This window comes from Elephas maximus, chromosome 15, assembly GCF_024166365.1.
Source record: "Elephas maximus indicus isolate mEleMax1 chromosome 15, mEleMax1 primary haplotype, whole genome shotgun sequence".
In the NCBI taxonomy this organism is placed as follows: domain Eukaryota; kingdom Metazoa; phylum Chordata; class Mammalia; order Proboscidea; family Elephantidae; genus Elephas; species Elephas maximus.
Genome location: NC_064833.1, coordinates 2,495,256 through 2,508,777, shown reverse-complemented (window position 1 = coordinate 2,508,777; position 13,522 = coordinate 2,495,256). Strand labels below are relative to the sequence as shown.

The 13,522-nt window shown below is 47.8% G+C and overlaps 1 protein-coding gene across 15 annotated transcripts in view; it reads right to left on the bottom strand.

Annotated features, from left to right (window-relative positions):
• TSNARE1 (t-SNARE domain containing 1) overlaps positions 1–13,522 on the bottom strand; it is a 230,922-nt gene that overhangs the window by 101,018 nt on the left and 116,382 nt on the right. For all 15 annotated transcript variants that reach the window (XR_007513240.1, XR_007513241.1, XM_049853648.1 and 12 more), the window contains 2 exons: positions 13,382–13,456; positions 12,517–12,573 (listed from right to left, as the gene is read on the bottom strand). Coding sequence is in view for 13 of the 15 variants with exons in the window: in XM_049853648.1 (XP_049709605.1) it covers positions 12,517–12,573; positions 13,382–13,456 (132 nt within the window). In the remaining 2 variants the exon portion in view is untranslated. The remainder of the gene's footprint in view (positions 1–12,516; positions 12,574–13,381; positions 13,457–13,522) is intronic.

The window sequence follows — 13,522 nt, the reverse complement described above, 5'->3', positions numbered from 1 at the left end:
CCAGGTCTTGGGCTCAGGGAAGGCCCCCTGAGCAGCACTCGGGCACAGCCCAGCTTTGTTGTGGAGCTGCACCTTTGCAGGAGCCTCCAGGGGGTTGTGTCTGCTGGTCCGTCACCTCCGAGGGTCTGGGGACAGCGTTGGGGGCTTGCTGAGGAGCAGTCCTCATGCCTTCACCCCCGCCCGCTTCGCAGAGCCCCTCTGTGTGAAGGGAGGACCGCCTTCCGGCACCTTCTCCAGCGCCCGACACAGGCCCTGTTTGCAGGCACGGACTCCTCACCCACAGGGTAAGCCAGTGTCGGGGGAGATCTGGGCTGGGCATCAGATTCAGGACGGAGATGCAGGACTCAGTCTCCAATCACCAACATCCTCCTTGCCAGCTCCAGACTCCTGACAATGACTGCCAGAACGTTCTAAATGGCTACCCTGAAGGAGGCTGCCACTCAATTCTCCTGTGCCCTTCATGGAAGACCCTCAGCTGGGTACCTGTATGCCCGAAACAAAGACCCGGTCCCGGTCTATACAGCTCAGGTGGTCACGTGGCAGCTCTGGCCACCCCAATGTCAGGGTCAGCACATGTCTGGCTGAGTGGTGGTGATCCATGACCCACTGTCTCCCTGTAACACTCTGGACTCCCTGTGGCAGGGCTGCGTCTTGTCCACTCTGTGTCCAGGGCCTCAGAAGTCAGGAAGACACCCTGGCCCTCCCACAGGCCTGCCACCACAGCCTGTGGGTGTCTGTGTCCTGAGCCCGTGGGACCCTGTCAGCAAGGGGCATCAGGGCTGCAGCTCTGCGGCTGAAAGGAAGGCTCCAAGGACAGTTCATAAGACGAGGGTCCGCCTCTGTCCAAACTCACACACCTCAGGCACCATTGATGCATCACCCCAGCCAGGCCCGGGGCGGGCAGACGGAGAGGTGAGCGTTCTTTGCACGCAACGTTCTGGCAACAAAACCTACAGATCACATAAGCAAGAGCCTGGTTGCACCCTGTGTCTCTCTGCTTGTACTCGCAGAGGGGGGCATCTAGGTGGTCCCCAGCCTCCCCTGAGACTTGCAACCCAGCCAAGGCAGCAGGGAATACGGGGCCACAAAGGAAGCCAGCTGCCTGCCCGGCCCTCAGATGACAAGGCACGGTGCTGGGGCTGGCGCTCCTGTCTATTCCCACCACGACCCCGCAGCAGGTGGCACTGCTCTCCCTATCAAGGAGGAGGGACTGCCCAAAGACGCACCAGTGAACAGGGGCCTTTAAATAAACAAATATGGGCAAGTAGGTCTCCAGGACAAGACCTCAAAAACGCGAACAAAGTGTTACTCTTTCCCTGCAGATACCATGCCCCTCACCACGTGGGTGGAGGAAAGGATCCTGGGGGCAGGAGGGGAGGGAGGTGGCTGGCCTCATGCCAGGCCCCCAACCACTGCCTCCCTCTCTGTGGCTCCCACCCTCCTCCAGAATCTTCCAGGCTGCTCCCAAAAGGAACCTCCAGATGTGGAGTCAATGATGAGCTCTGATTCCAGCTCTTACTCATTTCATACATTTCAGTGTTGTCATCTGTAAAACGGAAGCAAGGACCCACACCTCCCGAGGCCCACGCACCTGCTCCGGAACCTCAGTGGCACTGCTAGAACCTGCCTGGCCTCCCGTCGCATCCACTCCTCGCCCCACACTGCGCCTGTACTTCAACGGCACACACACGCCTACCCTCCGAGGTGGCGAGGGAAACAGAAAAGGCTCCGCCCCAGGTCACTCACCGCCTGAGTGACTGGGGGCAAGTCCCTGAACTTCCCCAAGCCTGAATCTCCACTCTGGAGGATGGAGCTAGCAAGCTAGAGAAGTGCAGACGTCGAGCACGTGAGACGCCTAGCCTCAGGGACGCGGACGCGCATGGGGAAATAAAAAACGCCACCTCAAATCTTCTGATCAGAAACACTGGAAAAGCGAGCCTTTCCCAAGTGCTGGTGAGCATGGGGCTGCTTCCTGCAGGGAAACGTGGGCGGCACAGCACCCGTGGGGGCAGCACGTGTAAGGCTGCAGACCCCACCTCCTGAACCTGCAAGCCTAAGACAGGGCTCCACCCTGGCCCAGCTCTGAGATTCTGACTGAACTGGGTGGGGCCACTACCTGGGCCACCACCTGGGCCACCACTGGGGAGCCACCACCAGGGTCATCACTGGGGGAGCCACCACCTGGGCCACCACTGGGGAGCCACCACCAGGGCATGGGGCTTTCAAAAGCTTCGCAGGTAAAGATAATAAACCACCAGGTAAGAGCACCCTAGGGAGCCCTCCCTGTGTGCCCAGGGACAAAAATTCCAAACGCTCCCTCTGGCAGTATTTGTAACAACAAAACCTTGTGGACATTCCAAATGGCTGACAAGAGCAGGAAGAGGAGAAAATATGGTCTTGGTCTCTGTGTACAATGAGACACCAGGCACGAACCAGTTAAAACAAAGGAATCACATGCGCCAGGTGAAGGAAACTTGGCCCACACTGTAACTGTCCCTGGGTTTGGGGTCTTCGGGGAGGCGCCCAACAGCCATGGGTGTGGCGTTGTGGGCCCACCGCAGGGTGTGTCAGGGGAGTGGTGAGGCCTGTGGGAGATGGAGGGGGCAGGAAGGAAGCTGGAGCAGTCTGCCTGGTGTTGGGGCTCCACCTGGTATCGGGGCCCAGGGAGGCAGCTGACGCGACTGAGGGTCACAGCAGCACCCACGGGGCCTCCCCCTTCCTTACCATGGAAGACAGGCCCACTACCTCCCGTCCACGTGGGAACAGGGAGGCCGCCGGAAGAGCAGGTAGAGTACAGCCCTCTCCAGCAGCTCAGGACAAAGATGGATGGAAGGAACAGCTTAGAGGCTGGTCCCTCCTCAACCCTTCTCAGGAAGGGTCACAGCGCACCTTTCTTCTCCTCCCAAAGGCTCAGTCTGGGTCTTTAGTGCCAAAGCTGGGATCAGGGATTTGCCGCCAGGTGTCGGCTGCAGAGGGGCCAGGCCGTGGGACGGGTTCCAGCCGCCAACAGACAAAGGCAGCTTTCTCTTCCCTCCTCAGCCGAGGGTGCAGACCGCTCTGACACGTATGAGTGAGACACACAGTTCAGGTGATGCTGAGGAAGGGCTGAGAGCATTCCTGAGAGAAAAGAGGAAGCTCGGGGAGTGGCTCCCCTCAGCAGGCCAGCCTCCTTCCACACAAGCAGGGCTCAGTGAGGCACAGACCCCGGCCAGGCCCAGGGCTCAGGCCACTGGGCACAGGTGTCTTCCTGAGCTCTTCGACTCAGGCTCTGCACAGGAGGGGAGGCCAGGACACATGCCATGCATGAACTGGGGACCCAGGCTCAGCCCCAAGGCTGGTCATTGGTTCTCTGAATGGCATCGGCACCATCTGTTAGCTGATCTGAGAATGGCAGAGCTGGAAGGGCTGTAGAATCTGTTCCCCGTTCTCCAGTTCCAGTAAGAGGTACCTAGAGCCTCTCGATGGCACTGGGTTCGGTTTGGTCTTTCGTAGGGCCTCAAGACAAGGGCGGCTATCTGCCCTACACCCAGCCAGGGACGCCTGCCGCAGGCTCTCTAGCTGGCCTCATGGGGAAGCTCAGTTTTACCTCTGCAGCCTGGGAACCACAGACTTCCGGTAGAAATCTAGGTAGAGTCGGCCAACGGTCAGGAGCAGTGGAGGACCAGCCACAGTGAACTGTCCCCGCACTGAATTGTTGCAGCTCTACCTCAGAGAGAGGGCCAGCCCGGAGAGCCGGATACTGCTCCTTGGTGGAGTCTGACCCAGTCCAGGGCCTGGGCGACCTTGCGCTGACTCACCCTGGACCCAGCTAAGCCCACAGACTGCAGGCTCCGAGCTCACTCACGCCCACACCAACACTCAGCCTGGACCAGAGAAAGCAGACAGCACAGGCCCTCTAGACCTACGGGGCCGCTGGGGCCTGCAGACAGCCGCCCTCAAGCCTGGGACGCGGCCTCAGCAGCAGGGTCTTCTCTGGGCAGTAGACTGTCTCCCCGCTTACCACTCTGAAAACTCCTGCACATGAGCTGGTCTTTGACAACGCGCCTCAAGCACTGTGGACCGGGCTCTGCTCTTTTATTTCTATTATGGTAAAAACACATATGTAACAGAGCATTTGCCAATTCAACCATTTTTACACGACAATTCAGTGACACTGATTACTTTCCTCACGTTTTGCCAATTACTGCACCGCCTTTACCAGAAACCCCATGCCCACAGCAGGCACCCCCACCACTGCCCCCCCAGGAACCAGTGCAGGCTTTGGTCTCCAAGCATTTGCCTATTTCAGGTAAGTGGGGCTGTAAGGGTTTCCTTTTTATTTTTTATTCAAGTGTATCACATCTAGAGTTAACTACACAGATCTTAATTGTCTAGCTCTATGAATTCTCACAAAGGAAAGACTTCCCAGTCAAGACACAGAACTTTTTACCAGACTTGAAGGCCCCCTCGGCCCTGCAGTCAATGTCCCACTCTGACCAAAGGAAGACTCGATTCTGGCTTCTAACACCATCCACCAGTCTGGCCTGGTCTTGAACGCTATCTAACGGAGCCACACAGAGCATCCCCTGTGGTCGAAGGCTCCTTTCCCTCAACAATAGGTCTGAGATTCATCGTGGACCCTGGTAGCAGGAGTTCATCCTTTTATTGCCGTATAGGCTTCTGCTGTATCGGGAGTCCCCGGTGCCTACCAGCCCAAAGCTTGGCGGTTCGAACCCACCCAAGGTGCCTCAGAAACAGGCCTGGAAATCTGCTTCCATCAGGCCACAGTCTTGAATGCCCCATGAAGCAGTTCTGCTCTGCACACGTGGGGTCCTGGAATTAACAGTGTTTTTTTTAACAACAGCCACGCCCACTGTGTGAAAGCACCACGAATTATTTATCCGTTCCACTGCTGGTGGGCACTGGGCTGTTCCCAGGTTTTTTCTACTGCAGGTCGTGTTGCTATGTGAGTAAGCTTCTAGGTGACTTTGGGTGGTCATACATACGCATTTCTGGTGGGTGTATACTGGGGCTGAAATTGCAACAATCACAGGTAAGAAAGCATTTAACTTTCGTAGGTATTTTCAAATGTTTTCCAAAGTAGTTGTACTAATTTGCATTTACACCAAAAGTACATGAGATTTTTAGTTGCCCCACATCCTAGCCAACGCTTGGTGTTTTCAGGTATTGTGTGTGTATGTGTGTTTGCATGTATTTAACTGTTTTGGTGGGTGTAAGGTAACATGTAGTAGTATGTTAGTTATCATGGGTTTATTTTGTACTTTTCTGATGGTTAATGATGTTAAGCCTACTTTCATGTTTATTCCTCTTTTGTGAAGTGCCTATTTAAGGTGTTTGCCCATTTTTGCCTTTAAATTGGGTTGTCTTCCTCTTTCTTATTGATTTGTAAAAGCTCTTTATATATTAGGAATATAAGTCCTTTTCAGATAGGAGTTGTGTGAATATTTTCTCTCAAATCTGTTGGTAGTCTTTTTGCTCTCTTAATGATGTCCTGGAGCCCTGGTGGCACAGTGGTTAGGAGCTCAGATGCCAACCTAAAGGTCGTCCATTTGAATCCATCAACCACTCCTTGAAAACCCTAGGGGGCAGTTCTACTGTCCTACAGGGTTGCTATGAGTCAGAATCGACTGAACAGCAATGGCAATGGTGTCTTATTTTAACAAAGTCTGGTTCATCCATCTTTCTCCTTATGGTTAGTGATTTTGCGTGTATGTAAGAAACGTGTGCCTACCGTAAAGATGTGAGGATCGCCTCCTATGCTATCTTTAGAAGCTTTATTGTCTTAACATTCATATTTAGGTCTACAATCCAGCTGGAAGTGAGTTTTACACGTGGGATGAGGCCAAGGTAAAGGACCTTTTTTCCCTAGTACAGATATGCAATGGATCCAGCACCCATTCCTGAAGAAATCAGCCATACTCCACGGCATGGACGTGCAGCTCTGTCATAAACCAGATGATCATATGCCTATAGGTCTGTGTCTGGGCTCAATTCTGTTCCTATTGGCCTGCTTGTCTACCACAGTGTTTTAATTTCTGTGGCTTTATATTATGTTCTCATACCTGGTAGTGTAAATCCTACAGAGTTCTTGCTCCTTAAAATTGTCTTCACTATTTTGTATCTGGGGCCTTAAACGCTAGCAAGCAGCCATCTAAGATGCATCAATTGGTCTCAACCCACCTGGAGCAAAGGAAAATGAAGAACACCAAAGATACAAGGTAATTATGAGCCCAAGAGACAGAAAGGAACACATAAACCAGAGACTACATCAGCCTGAGACCAGAAGAACTAGATGGTGCCCAGCTACAACCAATGACTGCCCTGACAGGGAACACAACAGAGAACCCCTGAGGGAGCAGGAGAGCAGTGGGGTGCAGACCCCAAATTCTTATAAAAAGACCAGACTTAATGGTCTGACTGAGACTAGAAGGATCCCAGAGGTCATGGTTCCCAGACCTTCCCATTAGCCCAAGACAGGAGCCATTCCCAAAGCCAACTCTTCAGACAGGGATTGGACTGCACAATGGGATAGAAAATGATACTGGTGAAAAATGAGCTTCTTGGATCAAGTAGACACATGAGAGTATGTGCGCAGCTCCTGTCTGGAGAAGAGAGGAGAGGGCAGAGAGGGTCAGCAGCTGGCTGAATGGACACAAAAACAGAGAGTGGAGGGAAGGAATATGCTGTCTCATTAGAAGGAGAGCAACTAGGAGTATACAGCAAGGTGTATATAAGTTTTTATATGAGAGACTGACTTGGTTTGTAAACTTTCACTTAAAGCATGATAAAAACTTTTAAAAAATTGTCTTCACTATTTTGGGTCCTTTATATTTCCATATAAGAGCCCCTGGGTGGCACAAAGCATTAAGCGCTCACCTACTAGATGAAAGGCTGGCAGTTCAAACCCACCGAAAGGCATCTCAGAAAAAAAACCTGGTGATCTGATTCCGAAAGGTCAGAGCCCTGAAAACCCCACGGAGCTGTTCTACTCTGCACACGGGGTGGCCATGAGTCAGAATCTACTCAACGGCAAATAAACCAGAACCCGGAAACAACAACATATTCCCATATACATTTTAGAATCAACTTGACAATTCACCAATACACACAAACACTCTCAAAACCTGATGGGATTTTTATTTTTATTTTATTTGTATTAAAGCTACAGATCCATCTCGTAAGAGCCAATCTGTATTGTTGTTGTTGTTGTTGTTAGGTGTCATCAGGTCAGTTCTGATTCATAGCAACCCTACATACAACAGAACAAAAAGCTGCCTGGTCCTTCGCCATCCTCACAAATGTCATCATGCTTGAGCCCATTGTTGCTGCCACTGTGTCAATCCATTTCACCCAGGGTCTTCCTCTTTTTCACAGACCCTCTACTTTACCAAGCATAATGTCTTTCTCTAGGGACTGGTGCTTCCTGATAACACATCCGAAGTATGTGAGAGGAATTCTTGACAATCTCACTTTCAAGGAGCACTCTGGCTGTACTTCTTCCAGGACAGATTTGTTCACTCTTCTGGCAATCTGTGGTATAATCAGTATTTTTCACCCACACTATCATTCAAATGTGTCAATTATTCTTCCGTTGTCTTTATTCACTGTCCAGCTTTCGCATGCATATGAGGCAACTGAAAATATCACGGCTTGGGTCAGACACACTTAGTACTCAAAGTGGTATCTTTGGTTTTTAACACTTTAAAGAGGTCTTTTGCAGCAGATTTGCCCAATGCAATATGTTGTTTGATTTCTTGACTACTGCTTCCACGGGTGTTGATTGTGGATCCAAGTAAAATAAAATCCTTGACAACTGCAATCTTTTCTCCACTTATCATGATGTTGTTTATTGGTCCAGTTGTGAGGATTTTGGTTTTCCTTATGTTGACGTGTAATCCATACTGAAAGGTGTTCGTAGTCTTTGATCTTCATCAGCAAGTGCTTCAAGTTCTCTTCACTTCCAGCAAACAAGGTTGTGTCATCTGCATATCGCAGGTTGTTAATGAATCTTCGTCCAATCCTGATGCCCTGTTCTTCTTCATATAGTCCAGCTTCTTGGATTATTTGCTCAGCATACAGACTGAATAAGTATGGTGAAATGATACAACCTTGACGCACACTTTCCTGACTTTAACCCAGGCAGTATCCCCTTGTTCTGTTCGAATGACTGCCTCTTGGTCTATGTACAGGCTCCTCATGAGCACAATGAAGTGTTCTGGAATTCCCATTCTTTGCAATGTCATTCAGAATTTGTTATGATCCACACAGTTGAATGCCTCTGCATAGTCAATAAAACACAGGTGAACATCCTTCTGGTATTCTCTGCTTTCAGCCAGGATCCATCTTACATCGGCAGTGATATTCCTGGTTCCACATCCTCTTCTGAATCCGGCTTGAATTTCTGTAGTTCCCTGTTAATGTACTGCTGCAATAGTTTTTGAATGATATCCCACAAAATTTTACTTGTGTGTGATATTGATATTGTTCGATAATTTCCACATTCCATCGGATCACCTTTCTTTGGAACGGGCACAAATATGGATCTCTTCCAGTCCGCAAGCCAGGTAGCTGTCTTCCAGATTTCTCGGCAAGTGAGCGCTTCCAGAGCTGCATCCATTTCTGAAACATCTCAATTGGTACGGTGTCAGTTCCTGGAGCTTTGATTTTCGTTAATGTTTTAGTGCCGCTTGGTATAGAGCTTCTTTCATTTCTCTTAGTAACGTTTTGTAGTTCTTTGATGTGGAGCCCTTACACACCTGTTCATAGAATTCATCTTAGTTCTGACGCTGTTATAAATAGCATCTCTTTTTAAATTTCCGTTGCAAATTGTCTTCTGCTAGCATATATGCTGTCTTCTGTACACTGTCACCAGAGATCTTGCTACCTTCACTTATTAATTCATCCAGATTTTCTATGTACACAATCATGTTGCCTGCCGAGCACAGTTTGTCTTTTCCTCCCCAGTCCTTATACCTTGAGAGAAATATATATTCCTCAGTGGTTGGCTACAGACACATAAATATCAAATAGGTCAAGACGATTAGCAGTATTACTGAATTCTTTCAGATTTTTGTCACTTTTAGCAGTTACTTAGAGAGGTGTGTTAAAATTTCCAGCTGTGATTGTGGATTTACGAGTTTTCTTTTGTAGTTGTTGTTGTTGTCAGGTGCCATCAAGTCGTTTCCAACTCATAGTGCCCAGTCCTGCACCATGCCCAGGACTGTTGCTATACTGGAGCAGACTGTTGCAGCCACTGTGTCAGTCCATCTAGTTGAGGGTCTTCCTCTTTTCTGCTGATCCTGTACTTTACCACGCATGATTCCTTCTCCAGGGACAGTATCTCCTGACAACATGTCCAAAGTATGTGAGATGTAGTCTCGCCATCCTTGCTTCTAAGGAGCATCCTGGTTGTACTTCTTCCAAGACAGATTTATTCATTCTTCTGGCAGTCCATGGTATATTCAATATTCTTCATCAACACCATAAATCAAGGCATCAATTCTTCTTTGGCCTTCCTTATTCATTGTCCAGCTTTCACATGCATATGATGCAATTGAAAACACCATGGCTTGGGTCAGGCGCACCTTAGTCTTCAGGGTGACATCTTTGCTTTTCAACACTTTAAAGAGATATTTTGCAGCAGATTTGCCCAATGCAATGTGTCGTTTGATTTCTTGACTGCTGCTACCATGGCTGTTGATTGGGGATCCAAGTAAAATGAAAGCCTCAACAACTTCAATCTTTTCTCCATTTACCATGATGTTGTTTATTGGTCCAGTTGTGAGGATTTTTATTTTCTTTATGTTGAAGTGCAATCCGTGCTAAAGGCTGTAGTCTTTGATCTTCATTAGTAAGTGCTTCAAGTCCTCTTCACTTTCAGCAAGTAAGGTTGTGTCATCTGCATAACGCAGGTTCTTAATGAGTCTTCCTCCAATCCCGATGCCCTGTTCTTCTTCATATAGTCCAGCTTCTCAGATTATTTGCTCAGCATACAGATTGAATATGTACGGTGAAAGGATACAACCCTGACACACACCTTTCCTGACTTTAAACCAATCAGTATCCCCTTGTTCTGTTCGAACAACTGCCTCTTGATCTATGTACAGATTCCTCATGAGCACAATTAAATGTTCTGGAATTCCCATTCTTCACAATGTTATCCGTGATTTGTTATGATCCACTCAGTTGAATGCCTTTGCATAGTCAATAAAACACAGGTAAATAAAACACCCTTCTGGTGTTCTCTGCTTTCAGCCAGGATCCATCTGACATCAGCAGTGATATCCCTGGTTCCACGTCCTCTTCTGCATCCAGCTTGAATTTCTGGCAGCTCCCTGCCGATATACTGCTGCAGCCGCTTTTGAATGATCGTCAGCAAAATATTTTTTTTTTTACTACTGTCAACTTTTGTTTTGCATATTTTGAGGCTAAGTTATTAGGTATATACACATTTAGGATTGTATGCCTTCTAGCTGAACTGACGTTTTAATGTACTTCTATTTATGATAATTTTTCTTTTTCTACTTCAGAGAGTTCTGTTGGTGATAAATTCTCTCAGGTTTTACTTTTTTTAAAATGTTTTCATGTCACCTTCATCACTGAAGAATATTTTCACCAAAGATAGAATTCTAGGATGGGAGTTATTTTAATACTTTAAAGAGGTGTTTCCATTGTCTCCTGGCTTCTGTTGTTTCTTTTAAGAAGTTAGGTGCCCATCTCGTCCCCCTTTAAAAATAATAGGACTTTTTCTCTAGCTTTAATCTGCTTTTAAAATTTCTTCTCTTTGATTTTCAAATTTTTACTTGAAAAGTATTAAGGGTGCTTTTCTTTGTGTTTATTCTATTTATCATGGAGCTCTTTATGTGGCTTGAAATATTTGGACAGTTTTGGAAAATTCTCAACCATTATCTTTTCAAATATTGCATCTGTCCATTCTCTCTCTCCTGTTAATCGAGGGGTCCAATTACATTTTTTTTCTAGATTTTTTATCTTTTTTTCCCTTTGTTTTCAATATAGTTGTTTTCTTATGACACTCCTTCTAGTTCACTAATTCTTCTGTCGTGTCTAATTTGGCATTTAACCAATCTATTGAATTGCTAATTTTAGTTATTTTTCCATTCTAATATTGTTCAATACTAGAATTTACTTTTTTTTTTTTTTTTTTTTTAAGATTTAAGTTCTCTATAATGAGTCTCTTGGAAACCCTGGTGGCATAGTGGTTAAGTGCTACAGCTGCTAACCAAAGGGTGGGCGGTTCAAATCTGCCAGGCACTCCTTGGAAACTCTATAGGGCAGTTCTACTCTGTCCTGTAGGGTCGCTATGAGTCAGAATCAACTCGATGGCACTGGGTTTGGTTTTGGTTTAGTGAGTTTCTCTTTTCATCTATTTTTAACATATGAATAATAGTTATTTAATGTACATGTCTCGTTACTCCAATATCAGAATCACCTGTAGGTCAGTTTCTATTCAACCATTTTTTTTAGACTTTAATAATACCACCCTGTTACCTGGTATGCCTAGTAATTTTGGATTAAATGCCAGATATTGTAGATGAATAATTATAGCAGATCCAGACGATGGACTCTTCCTCCAGAGAGGATTCAATTGTCTTCAGGCAGACAGAAATAAACATGATTCGAAGCCGTGTTTCATATTTTGTGAGAGCTGGTCTATTTCTGGTTTCTTTCTCCCTAAAGGGACTCATCTGAAACCTGATAGTGTTTAAAAGAGTCCCTCCTACTTGATGGGCCCTAAACTCCAACTTTTGTCTCTTTAGCATCCTGAGAGTGCCTCGATCTTTGTTTAACTTCTTGGAAATTGCTTTTTGGTTGGTCTCTTAGCCTCTCACAACATGCTTGCAGACCTAACAAATCAGCAAATGCCTGAAGGGGAAACTGCACACAGAGTTTTGTAACCCTTTTTCCCCAGGATTCTGATTCCTCCAGTGTTGGCTGTCTTAGGAGCCCTAAACTCTAATTTTTGTCTCCTCGGCCCAATAAGGCTGTTGAAGCTCCAGGACGTCATCTTCTGTTTAGTCTCAATCTGCTGAAACACACGTCAGAAAATGCCAGGATATGGGAAGGAAGTGGTGATTAGCACAGTGCTCATCACAGTGCATTTCCCATCTTTTTGGAATTTTTGCTTCTCAAGTCCTGGCTGCTTTGTTTGCTCTCTGATGTCTTCAAACTGCTGTGTCTGTGTGGTGTGTGTGTGTGTGTGTGTGTTAATCCAAGTTGTACACTTGTTCTTGGTAGGAGTGTTAGTCTGGTACAAGTCAGTCCTTTCCAGCAGGTGAAACTGCCAACGATCATAATTTGGAAGCTTACCCTTGTCATGCTCTGTGCTAGAGACCTAAGGTCAAAATGCCAATTTTTAGGAGGTCATTTGTCAAAGCAAACCTCCTCAGTCAGGGCCTCCACCATCAGTCCTTCCTTCCCTTCCCTAGATCACAGATGGTGATGGATTCTGGGCTGCGCTCTAACACGCGCTGACCACGGTAAATGCTTGTCACCCACCTGTCTGCCGCCTCTCTGTGCCGTGGGAAGCAGCGCTCTGGACTTCTCCGCAATTTTCTGTTGGAAAAAGTACAAGAGAAGGGAAATAGGAAGAACAAAACAAGGTGGGGAGGACAGAAGAAACAGTCAGATAAACACAAGGCTTCAGACACTGAGTGACAGCAAAACACGTTAGGGTCCCCGTCCCAGGTCTCAGGAAAACTGTCCCAGGTCTCGGGAAATCTGTCCTGGGCCTCAGGAAAACCATCCTGGGTCTCAGGAAAACTGTCCCAGATCTCAGGAAAACTGTGCTGGGTCTCGGGAAAACTGTCCTGGGTCTCAGAAAAACTGCTGGGTCTTGGGAAAACTGTCCTGGGTCTCGGGAAAACTGTTCTGGGTCTCGGAAAAACTGTTCTGGGTCTTGGGAAAACTGTCTTGAGTCTCGGGAAAACCATCCTGGCTCTCAAGAAAACTGTCCCAGGTCTCAGAAAAACGGTCCCAGGTCTCAGGAAAACTGTCCTGGGTCTCAGGAAAACTGGGCTCTTGACTGGGCTCTGCCCATGAGTTGCTAGATGGTCTCCATCAATGCACTTAAGTTCTCTGGGTCTCAGTTTCCTCACCTGCCCAAACAGGTGATACCTCATCTTCCACCTCCCGGGAGGCTGTTGTGAGATAGCCTCTTGGGCAGCACTTGAGAAGGTGAAGGTCTTTTACTACACATGCCCTGAGGGTAAACTACCCCCTACTTGCAGAAGGCTCAAAGGCTGGTGCCTTTCCCTGCTCTGGGGCCAGCCCAGGGATGAGGCAGCCAGAGTGGCTGCTCAAGGGACTGGGGCTCCATCACTGCCTGGCCTGACCTGAGACCCCCTACCTGCAGGGCCCTCACCTTCTGCGTGACTCCATAGCGCTGAATGGCATCCGACAGCTGATTTTTCAGGCGGTCCAGCTGAAGACGCTCCTGCTGCAGATAGAAGTGTGGCTTAAATAGGAGGCCAAGGATTGTCTACCCCCCACAGCCCCCTCCAAT